Genomic DNA, 12,271 nt, shown 5'->3' with positions numbered 1-12,271 from the left:
TTAATGATGGTATATGTTAACATGCTGGCATTTCTTCCAGTTGATGTTGTAATGTTTCAGTGAGCCAGGAATTAAAATACCATTATGCTGCATAACTAGCATCGGTATCAGATTAGTAATTTTTAAAGGTAATTATATGTGCTTTAAGTGTGTTAGCATTCAAAATGATTAGCAGGGAGCACTGAATGTGATATGTGACTTAGAAGCAGGATTATGTTAGTGAGTTTTTGCTTCTCTTTTCACGAACAGGAAAACCAGATAGGACTGTGTATGGTAATAACATGGAAATACTCAATGTAGATGCTGCTGAGGAGCTTCAAGAAAATAGTGAATAGGCCAGGAAATGGTTCACAAATTTTGTTGGTGTTTTTTTATATATCAAGGCTACGCTTTGGCAAAATTAAGAGAGAAAAAAGGGTAGAAATAGATTCAAGTGAAAATCCAGTGACATTGCAGTAGTGTACAATACAACAAAATCCTGCAACTGACCAAAAAAGGAGAAAATTTTTCATGCATACCTTGTCTCTAAGACTTTACTCTGTGTGGTTCAGAAAAATACTTCACGCTTTGTTATTTTAGGAACTGTTTTTTCTATTATTTTCTTTCTTTTAAGTTTAAATTACTAATCCTAAGGTGGTTTTTTAGTACTTTCATTTGTGTACTGAAATTAAGATCCAATCTAAAAAGTATATTCTGGGACTAATTTTGCTAACCAATTTGTGCTGTCCCATGCATATTTTGAGATGTTAGCTTAACGCTTATTTACTCCTAGAAAATTATTAAAGTGTTAGCAGCTAATTTGCATTTTTATTAAAAGAAGTGAAATTAAAATTTAATTAATCTGTTTCTAATGAGTAAAATTTTCACCAATGCAGTTTGTCCAAAGTACTTATAATAAAACCAGGCAGAGAGGTGACTTTCATCTGTAGTAGTGATTACATTTCTGTTAGACCTCAAATGGTCTCTGAAATTTCTTTTATGGAACAGGGCTTCCACCACCGTTAGCAGTGCTGACTAGTGACTAATTGCTTGGATTTCAATAATTAGGTTGTGCAATTCTCCGTAAAGCAACTATTAGTGAGACAAAATAAGTGCTGGTGGCCTGTTTACAGTAGCACTGTCGCTGATGAGGATTGGGAGGGTGCACTAGTGTTTAAAGCAATAGTTGTGACAAAACACCAAATTTATCAGTCTTAAGCTGGGCCTGCAGTAGGCTGTGTTAAAATTATCACTTAATGTGAAGCACTGTCAGAAAGCAGCTTTTGCCCTTGGCTGGTCCTAACTGGAGTGTAGTTGTACACAAGATAAGGTTTTTGGTTTGTGTCTGCTTGAGATGTTAGCAAATGAAAAGCCTTAGAAGAGTCTTTTCTGGTTGGCTGTAGGTTGGGTTTTGTTTTTTGTTTGTTTGTGTTTGTTTTTTAAAACAAAATAGAATAGAAAAAATCACAGCTTTGAAAAGAAAGCATGAAATGAGTGAGAAAAGGTGTTGATAGAGCTCTGTGATAAAGCTGCATTAGTATGTTTCTTTATATATATATTTCTTTATAGACAAAAAGACAAACTACTGTTTAAAATTAATAGCTTTTTGTAGTAAGTACAGGATTTCTTACAAGCATCTATCTTTCTTCCCGAGAAGACACTCGGTTTCTCCTATGCTCAGTTCAGCTTTGGTGGGCTAGGATAGCTAATGAAAGTGTTGAATCTTGTTAGGAAAATGTGATATCTGACACCAGGATTCAGGAAAGATGAGGCTTTTGCCCTTGAAACTTTCTGGCCCTTCAGGGTGTTGCTGACTTTATCTAGGAATTCCAGATTAAGTTTACTTATTAACCAAATCCATCAGGGTCTTATTGAAGATATTTTTAGAAAGAGTAGTGTGAAACTGTAGTAACAGGTGTTGCACTTCTGGACCAGAAAAAAAATGTAATAGTTTATTACGTCTAAGATCTTGGTATATTTAATTTCCTGAAATATAATATTTTAGATAGAACAAGTTGTCTTTTATTATTTAGCGCACTCAATATATAAATTTTTGTCAAAATTTGGATATTCACAGGTGCCTGGATTTTTAAGGAAACAAAATTTGTTAAATAATAAAATATGGAGTTCAGCAACTTGCAGTTAGTTCCCTTTTTTTAGAAACCTGAGTTTTCTGTTGAATTTCCCCCCTGCTGTTTCAAGGTCTATTTCTGGTTCCTGCTTCCAGCTGCCAGAATCTTGAAGCCTTCTCCATCCCTTGCCAGGAGAAACAGGTGTAGATTGCTCTTCCTTTTATTCCTGCTCTTGGAATCAATGGCTCCCCCTGCAGTCCTTCTAAGAGAAACTAAAGTGCTTTGAGTCCTCTGCCATGTTCCACCTTTTATTCTTCCCTTGGGAAGAATACAAGAAATAAGAGTTCTGTCTTGCCTCCACCTTCCATTCTTTTTCTACATGTTCAGGACAACTGCATTTCCTGTGTAAGCTGTGAGTCAAGAGAGACTAAAGACTTATTGTGCTTTTTCGGGACGCCTGCAGTTCACCAGATCTGTTGAGGTTGCTGAATGCTGTGTGTGGTTGAAACTTAGTGAGAACCCTGGGCTTCAATTTTCTTAAAAAAAAAAGATGAAAAGAGTGCCAAACATGATATGGTGATGATATGAGTGAAGGGAAACTAAGAGACTTGTGGGGAAGGAATTGTAGAAGAATTGTGGGTGGAGAAAAAGAGGAGTATTTTCAGCTATAATAACTCTGACTATTATGTGCTGTTCCTCTCTACAATTCATCCTCGGTCACGTAATCACAAACTTAAAATACCATATTCTCATCCTTTCTGCAATTTGATGTCATTACTGTAATTGGGAAAATGGGGCCTAAGTATTTTAATTTTTGAGATTTTAATCTCAAAAAATTAATTAATAGATAGCTGGGCCTAAGAAAAAAATTTATGAAAGTGTAAACAATGCCTTTGAAATTTTACTGGGGCAGTTTGCTCAATTGTTTTCAGAAGGCTCTTTGTCAGATATATCTCTTTGAATTAAGAACTACCCAGTAAAGTGACTTTTAAATGTCATGGAAAGATATTCATGGAAAGATATCCATGGAAATGGATATTACTTAATAAGCTTATTCTAGACTTTTTAGAATGCTGAATAAAGTGTGTAGCATTTTCTAGCAAAAATTTTTTAAACTGATGCTTTCCAAGTGAAAACTACAGGTTACTGATCACAAAATTGTTCAATGTATGCAGGCAAGCAAAAGAAAGTTAAAATCAAGGTTCTGCAAAAAGAGGAATGCAGAAATTGCTGCACTGGATCAGGCCTGTAGAATGATCTTATATATATAACTTCCGCTTTCACTTTGTAACAATTATGTCATTGCCAGAAATGGAAAAGCTTGTGCTGCTGTTGTTTTCTAATCCTCTAATACACAAATAAATCTTTGTACCTAGAGGTATATAAACCTTAAAATCCTCAAGAACTTGTGAAATTCAGTGTTGCAACATGCTTGTTCAATTAATTTTTTGTCTGTTAATAATATGTTTTCCTTCTGTTATCATCTTACAGGTTTGGGGTTTTTTGTGTTTGTTGTTGTTTTGGTTTTTGTTTTGGGAGTGAGTTGGATTTTATTTATATTGTGGTAGCAAAGGGGTTTGTTACAATACTGTCAAACTGCCTTTGTGTGTGTGTGTGTGTGTGTGTGTGTGTGTGTATGCCTCAGTCCTGTGTTATCTTGCATTGTGGGAGATTTGCAAGCCAAATGTTATATTTTATTCATGTAAAATCTTCTCTCTGCCTACACCTTTCTTCATTCTGAGCTCTCATGCCTTTAGTGTTGTGGAGGGGTTTTGACCCTTCTTTGTCTATACTCATAAACAGTATTCTAAAAGAGGATGACATAGTATGGATCTGATACAGTAATTTCACCATTTCTTTCTTCAGAATAGCTTAGTTTTTCCTGGTGGTTGTTTTATTTTTGGGGCTTTTTTTGATTAGGAAATTTGCTAAGATATTTTTCTTAGACCTTTTTAGACTGAAGTGCAGATTCTTGCTGGGTTGGGAATTCAGTAGGTTTTTTATCATATATATTACCTCAGTATTAAACTGAATCTGTTCCTGTGTTTACAGGATGGCTGGGAAATTCAGGTTGGAAGAGGCCTTTCAAGGTCTTTAGTCCAACCTCCTGTTGAAAGCAGGATCACCTATGAGATCAGACCAGGTTGTGAGGGACTTTATCCAGTCTGGCCTTGAAAAACTTGAAGCAAGGAGAGTACAAAACTTTTCTAGGTGATCTGTTTCAGTCCTTGACCGTCCTCATGGTGAAAATAAGTCATCTTGTATCCAGTCTGGACTTTCCTTGTTTCAGCTTATTCTCATGGCTTCTTGTCCTGTCACAGTGTACCCCTGTGGTGAGCCTGACTTCCTGCTGATCTCCTTGTAGATACAGACAGGCTGCTGTTAAGGTGCTCTCAAAGCCATGTCTTCTCCAGGCTGACTAAGCCCAGCTCTCTGTCGTTCCTCACAGGACAAGTGCTCTGGCTCCCTGAGCATCGTGGTGGTTTACTGTGTCCACATTATGGATGTAGTTCTTGTACTGTGGGGCCCAAAATGGGGTGAGTTAGATCATAGCTGGAATAATAAGCTTTGAGTACAGGTGATAATCAGTTCCCTCATCTACTGGCAAGGCTCTTAATAAAGCCTGGGATGCTGTTGACCTTTCCTGACAAGGCACACTGCTGGCTCATGATCAGCTTGCTGGATGCCAAGACATTTTCCACAGAACAGCTCCCCAGCCAATCTTCATCCTGAATCGTTGCCAGGGCCTCTCAGGTGCAGTGTTTTGTGTTTATTCTGTCTGAATTGACACAGCTCCTGTTGAGTCCATTTCTCCAGCCTGTCTCGGTCCATCTGAATGGCAGGCCTGCCTTTGGATATGTTCAGTGAACCTCTTCACCCCAATGTTTGTCATTATTTGCCCACTTCTCTTTGGAGTGGTGACTTTAGTAGATAAGCCTGCTGGAACAGTGATATCATTAGTATTCTTTATATAAAATTCATAATAAAGCAATAGCTTTATTGGCATTACTTCAGCAATTGCCTTGTACTGGTGGTGTTCTACTAGATGTTCCAGGTCTTATTCAGATTTCTTGATTATGATCTACTTGGTTATTTCCTGTTTCTAAATGTTTGTTGCTTTTATACTTCATTTTTTATACCTCATCTTCTATGGCTTCATGAAATCAAAATTCTGTTTTATATGGGAGTCTTGTTAGTTTAGCACTATATATGCTACATATAGTGCTTCTTTACTCCCAAAGTCAGCATTGCATCTTTCTTCTGAGTACTGGCCATGAACTGTTCCATGCTTACCATTTGTTGGAACTGTTCTTGTTGTAAACCATCAACAGGGGAAAGTCCTTCTGTGTAACAGTAACTCACCATGCTGCTGTGTGATGTGGTCACAAATCTGTAGCTATTTTAGCCTTTGACACACTTGCATTTTAGCATTTTCAACAACAGAATTAGTGGAATGGGTATCTTTTTCTTCAACTAGACAGTTTTGAGTCCAGCTCTTAGAGCTCTCGTGAATCAGGTATGGACTGAGGCACCTGCAGGTTTCAGTGAGTGATATGGTGGGAATACATGGATAAAAGTCCAAGTTATTTACAAAGCTGCAAATCAAAATTTTCTTGCTTTCAAACCTGGCTTTTACATGAAAATACTGTTTTGACTGTGGGTCCTTTGAGTCCATGTTTACAAATGTAAAATTACCTTACACAGACTTAATTGACTGTTTGTCTTCTGGATGTCATTAGCACCTTCTAGTTCATCAGTTTGTCAGTTCACTTGTGGTTTTGCTTAAGGCTGTGCAGTCAAATAACAGAATTTTCGGTATCCTTGGTGGATGTCACTATGCAGATTATGGATTTTGTCAGTATTTTTGACCTGTCAACAGGATCAAGGTACAAATGAGGAAACGTAACCCTTTTAGAGGGAGGGTAGGGGCACAATGGGAAGTGGCTGCTGGATTTTGATTTGATTTGGGCTTTCTTGCCCCTTCAAAGACTCACTAAACTGTTATCTTGACTGACTGAATAGTGGTTCTCTCCTCTTTCCAGTTAAATGTAGTGGATTATGGATTTGTGCATGATTATGATTCAGTTGCTTTGTTGTATGGTTTGAGCGTTGCAGTGTGACCTGTTTGCTGGCATCACATGAAGTAGAGCAATGCTAACTGTGTATCTGGATGTTTATTTAAAATGCTAGTTGCATGTGCAGAATTTTTATATAAAGAGAAAAATATTTTGCTACTTGTGCAAGAAATTCTGACTGAATTAAGTCATTAAATGAAGAGCGTGTAATTAATTAACAATCAAATATAATGCAATTCTTCTTTCTGGCCAAAGAAATCACTGAAAACGTATGTTAAAACTGACATTTTAAAAGCAAACAATTAAACATAAAACTTCCTTACTGCCCTTGGAATCTTCTAACAAGTGAGCCAAAGGAAATGCCTACCTTATGTTGTCATTGGAACAGCATCTATTTGAGGTTTCCTTAGGCCTCTTTTTTACTCTGCTAACTAAGCTCTGTGTGTGCAGTGAGTCTCTTTTTCGTAGAAAAGTTATTTTTTTCCCAAGAAGTGCTCTGCTTTTGCAGCAGTTTCTGTCTGTGCCTAATACGTTTCTTCTAAAATTCTGATTTTTCTCCAGAGATGTTGATAGACCTAACTTTTTTTAATTCCTGCCTTATACATAAGAAGTGGTAGAAAATAATACTTAGAATGGCCGAGGAAGTCCTTAACAGAGCAAAACTTAGACCCTAGATACCATAACTGATAGCCATTAAATCATTTAAATCATTCTTTTTCCCTTGTAAGATTTTCTGAAATCTGTGCTATGAAATGATACCATAGCAATGGGGTTGGAGATGTACATATGTTGCTAAGAAACTAAATGATCTGTTCTGGACCAGCCACTGTGATAAAGTGGCTGCCTTAAGTTGCTGCATATGGAAAAGAGCCACTTTAGGTGATGTGCGTTTTGCTCCACCGATTTCTGACCTGCAATGCTTGCCTTTGCAGATGGAACATGAGGATTTTGTAATGGAGGGGCATGGCAAGACTCCACCTCCTGGTGAAGAAAACAAACAGTGAGTCACACATTTATTTAAAAAGGGCCTTACCATAGTAAATGGTGTGAAGCACTCTGTTTTAAATGTGCTGGGAGCATTGGTTGGTTGTTTGGTGCTCACCCTTTTGGTTCCTTAAATATCCATATGTAATAGTGGATGGTGGCTGAAAAAAAAAAAAGACACAGGGTGTTGATTTGCCTTAAATGTAAAAACATAGAAATATGCATCGCAGTTTCAGAATGTTAATCAGAAATGGTTATAAAAGGGATAATCATTCTGGAAACTTGGCACTGAGGTAGTGAGTTTATATGTGAAGTTTTTATACAGCTGCTCTTCACTGAAATGATATGAAATATGATAGAACCAGTGCCTTCCTTTTGGTGTGCATGCAGTAGATTGGTCCTCTTTGAAACATGAGCTTTGTTTCTTTAGAATGCATTTTAGTAAAGGATCTGAAATTGTAAACAAAACACTCAAGGATGAACAATTTAAAATGCTGGTATGCAGTGCTTTAGGGAAAGCAGCTTGATCAGAAAAGAAAAAGGTGGATATTCATTGGGAAAAGGCTTTTTCATATGACTTAAAACTGAAATCCAGTAACGGTTGGATTTTTTCCCTGAGAGTTTGTTTGGAGAGGAAGAACAGGGCCTTGTCCTAGAAGTATTGCAGTAATGGTTGTATTCCATATTCTTTTCCTTAGTTAATGCAATGGTGATGCATTTTTGATGCCGCAATTAATTTTTTTTTTCTGACCTGCCTTTTGAAGCAAGCAGTAAGATGATCTTTGGGAAATCCACATCACAGAATTCTTTTTTTCCTCTGCCTAATTTGATGTCTCCTCACAAGGAGGAGTTCTTGTTGATCTGCACTACACTTGTTTGACTTGGGGTAAAGGTCTTCCTTGCCTTCTAGACGAGCTAGCAACTGGAAGTCCTCTGCATCTGTGATAATTAGAAGCCATTTCTGAGGAAGACAAGTTGAGTTCAGCAAAGTTCTAGCGCTGAACGTGCACATTCTTTGCATCAGGGAAGTGAGCCAAACTTCTCAAAGTAATTGTTGATATTTCTTTCTATTCAGACTGGGCAACTTACTGTGGTACCAAGAGATACAAAGCTTGTTGAAACAGAAACTTTCAGGAAATTCCAGAAGAAAAATCAGTGCAGAAATAAAAAGTATGAGTTAGATTTGTGCTCTTCTGAATTGTTTCTTGAGATATCTAGTAGTATAGTGAAATACAGTACTGTAGTGAGTAAAATGGGGGATGTTATATTGGATTTGTCATAGCTTTGTGTTTGCTGTCTTACTTCAGGTGCAAGTGGATCTAGAATTACTTTACAGTTGACCTGATTTCTAATTAGAGCTTTCCAAGTGGCTTACAACATTATCTCTCTCCCCCAAAACTGTAGTTATTAAAAAGAGAATATGAGATTAGTGATAGGCAGGATTAAAATTTTTTTTAACTTTATTAAAGTTGTTTTCAGGTGGCATCCGGAATCTTGTCATACGGATCCTGCCATAGGAGTATTATTTCTATAATGTTGTTAATAATATTTTGATAGAAAGGTGCAATTTTAGTAATGTAACAAAGAGTTGAAGATATGCAACTTGTAGAATAATGCCAGCAAATTTCTATTCAATCACTTGAAACTTTTTCTACCCACAATCTCAGATTTTCAACTAACAAAATTGTCTGCCTTGATAGAGTTTACCTCTTGAAAGAGTTTACCTCTAGCTATAAGAAAAGGAAAAAAGAAAAAATCTTAAGTTACCGCTTTGTATTATCACTTCCTTGCGTTACGGATTAATTGGATATCCTGGACTGGGTCTTGCGAAGAACAACAGAGAGGAACTGGAGCATCTGACAGAGGAGAAGCTGAGAAAGCTGTGACTGTTCAGCCTTGTGATGAGAAGACTTGGGGGAGAATTTTATTATCCATTTGTAGAGACATCTGATGAGAGGACTAGGGAAGACAGACAAATTCTTCACTGTGGTGCCTGGTGGAGAGGCAAGAGGCAATTGGCGTCAACTGAAATACAGGAAAATCCACTCAAACATAAGGAAAAAATATTCTTTTTTTAGACCTTTGGAATAGGTTACTCAGAAAAGTTGTACTTTCCTAATCCTTTAAGATACTCAAAACTCAGGTGGACACAACCCCAATCCTGCTTCAAGCTGGATCTAGTTAACCATACTTTGAATAAAGTGGTGGGATTCATGATCTCAGTGATCCCTTCCATCTGCAATGATTCTGTGATTTAGTGTACCTGTGTCTACTGTTGTCCTTCTAGTTAGTTTGAAATAAAATTGGAGCTTGTTAGTAAAAAGTAGATTCTAAGTTTGAATGTAGAGTCAGATGTTCTTTACAGAAATAGCTGCAGTGCTGAAGGTGCTTCTTTCCCTTTCCAGCTGTCATTACACTTCCCAGAATTTACTGCCTCTACAGCTATGCAGATGGAATTTTTTTTTGACTGCTTCTAGTTTACTTTCCTGAAAAGTTGACCATGGTAATTTAATTGCCTTTCAGTAGGCAGCCTGATCTGGGTAACTTTGTACTGAGATAGTTGAGGAAGGAAGTGTTCTGAAGATACAGTTTCAGCAACTGACCTGCAAGGGAGTGAACATGCACCAGAGTGCCAGAGCAGTCTGTAAGTGTTAAACTCCTAGGAAAACCCTGCAAATGTCTTGATATTTATTTGCATTCCAAGGGACTCAAAGTTTGAGTGGACAGTGAAAGAACAGAAGTAAAAAGATACTTCAGAGAGACTTTCAGTGGATGCAACAGTTTTTAGCTAGCACTAGTTTCATGTGAAATCTCTTTTGCTGAAGTACAGCTTCATAATGGGATACAAGGAACCAGCATCCATAGATGGCTTCTGACACTTTATGCAATAGTTTATTTCAACTAAGTTTCACTCAGGGATAAAAGCTTGGCATTTCAAGAGTGCCTTCTAGTAATAAAAACACATACACACAAACACACACACAGACTACCCCTCTGAAACAACAAACAACCCTCCTTCAATCTTTTGAGCATTTCTTTTGCTGTACTGAACAGCTGTTTTGGACAGACTTACTGTACTGAAGTTACAGTGTTTTCAGATTTTTGAGCTGAAGGTGATACCTGAGAACTGCCATCTGCTGCTGTCTGCTTTGTGGGAAGGAATTACCTGGTTAGACTCTACACAAGGTTTTCAGAAATTTTCAATAGATCATTTAAAATATAAATATAGTTTATTTCAGTTTAAGCTAATTATGAAGAAGTTACCCATGCAAAATCCTTAGTACAAGTGAGTTACCGAATGGGCACACTCATCTCAAGTCCTGTGAAAGATTTGCAGTTTATGCACAGTGCCCCTGTCACAAAGCTGTCAGAGTTGGGCAGCAGCAATGGCTGCCACTTACTCTAAAACCTGCACTTCAAGAGAAGTGAGTCTGCCCGGACTATTGGAGCTGATAGTGACCATCTCAGACCATGCTTCTACTCCAGCAGAGGGCCAATGGGCTTCTTGAGAAATTGTTACTTCTCATTTTTTAAATACTCTGTAAACTTCTCCCTCCTCCTCGCTCTCTGGCCTGGGATAGGTTTGTTACACTTGGTCACATTATTTTGTTGTGTGGCTAATGTGGTTTGGTAAGAAACCCCTTTCCCTCCGTCCCAAAGCAAAGTTTGGAGAAAGACTGGTATGCTTAATTACAGGTGAACATTTTGTTATTTTCATATTTTCATCCATTATGAAGAGGTTGAGCTGAATTGGCATGTTCAAGGAGTAAATGTTATCTCTCCCCTCCAAATACTTATATTTTATATGGCAGTAGCTTATTGCACCCTTATCAGTGTCATAGGGCTTTTACTTTTGCACTGCTGGAGCAAAGATTAAGAGGCAAATTTGATCCAGAAACATCTTTTTTTCAAAACAGTCAAACTTCTGTTGATGAGCATAGAGCAGCTTTTCTTTGTATCTTTTTGGGGGCAGGATAAAGAATTCTGCTCAAGTCCTTAAATTGGGGGTGGGCTCCTAGCTCTAGGAGTGTCAATTAGCAACTCTGCCTGTGCTAATAAACTATCTCTTCCTGTCACAACTAGAAATCTATGCACCCTAATCTGTGAGTGAAAGGGATTGGGTAATGAAAAACTCCTTTTTTATAAGAAAAATGTAAATGTTTTACTATTCCTGACTGACATACGGAGAGGTCTGTTCCACAGTAGCTATTCAGACAAAAAGCGAGCCAAGTTCATGCTCGGGTTTAGTAGCAAGGTAAGCCAAGCTGTTACTACTGTCTGAAGTAACTCAGCTGGCTATTCCCCACCTGCTGTTTTGCAGTCATGGGAGAGAAAAGTCTTCAACTGTCTTGGCAATGTGTACATCTGGAAGTGATTCATATTGTAAGAAAGGTAGCTACACAAGATCGTTTTTGTAATTTGGAAAGTGTCATTGGGTAGGCTTTTCCCTGGCTTGATTGTTTAATGTAGAGATTTTGAGGCAAGATATTTTAATGAGACCCTCAAAAATTTCAGTAATACCAGGATGAGATTGGAACCAGTGAGCATCCCAAAATTGTTTTAAATTTGGTAATAGTATCTTAAATTTTATGTTGGCATTTCAGCAGGAACGTTCAGTGTCTTCCTGGATTTGTGTGACACTACAATTGAAAGAAATTAGTATCTAAAATAGCCTAAGCTGGAGTTAAAAAAGTTATTTAAAGTAATTTGAAATGGAAAGGACCTCTGAAAGTCATCTTGTCCAATCCCATGAGCAAAGGAGGGTCAGATTTGAAGGTTAAATCTAACAGCGAAATTGTATCAGGCTTTTCAGAATTATTCTAGAGCCTTTCTGGAGAATCTGTTGCAATGTTGATCACCCTCATAGTGAACAAAATTTCCTAATATTCAGTAAGAATTTATGTCCATTGCCTACCATCTTTAAACATGTGCATCTGAAAGTCTGGCTCAGTCTTCATTAAAACTTACTTCTATATCTGCTTACACAGCAGAGTAACTCCCTCCTCTCCCTGGTTTAGTTGTGTCATGTTAAAATTAAGCAAAATCAAGAAGCCAGTCAACAGGCCAGTCTTCCTTTGTTTTCAGCAGCCTGCTGATACAGGGTGCACATCTAACATCACTGCTACAGTGGCATACAGGGACCAGTCTTATTCTTTCATA

General features: G+C 37.6%; 1 protein-coding gene across 10 annotated transcripts in view; it reads left to right on the top strand.

The window, feature by feature from the left end:
• The window catches only part of TNRC6B (trinucleotide repeat containing adaptor 6B), a 144,561-nt gene that overhangs the window by 32,430 nt on the left and 99,860 nt on the right, over positions 1–12,271 (top strand). For 8 of the 10 annotated variants that reach the window (XM_027879375.1, XM_027879372.1, XM_027879364.1 and 5 more), the window contains exon 4: positions 7,060–7,127. The exons of the other annotated variants lie outside the window; for them this stretch is intronic. In XM_027879375.1, the coding sequence (XP_027735176.1) occupies positions 7,060–7,127 (68 nt within the window). The remainder of the gene's footprint in view (positions 1–7,059; positions 7,128–12,271) is intronic. 10 annotated transcript variants of the gene reach the window in all.

Source organism: Empidonax traillii, unplaced genomic scaffold, assembly GCF_003031625.1.
Source record: "Empidonax traillii isolate 1590-97213 ecotype Southwest subspecies unplaced genomic scaffold, ASM303162v1 scaffold55:size2822071, whole genome shotgun sequence".
NCBI classification, from domain to species: Eukaryota; Metazoa; Chordata; class Aves; order Passeriformes; family Tyrannidae; genus Empidonax; species Empidonax traillii.
The sequence above is the reverse complement of the archived record's forward strand: the minus strand, read 5'-3'. Positions and strand labels throughout refer to the sequence as shown.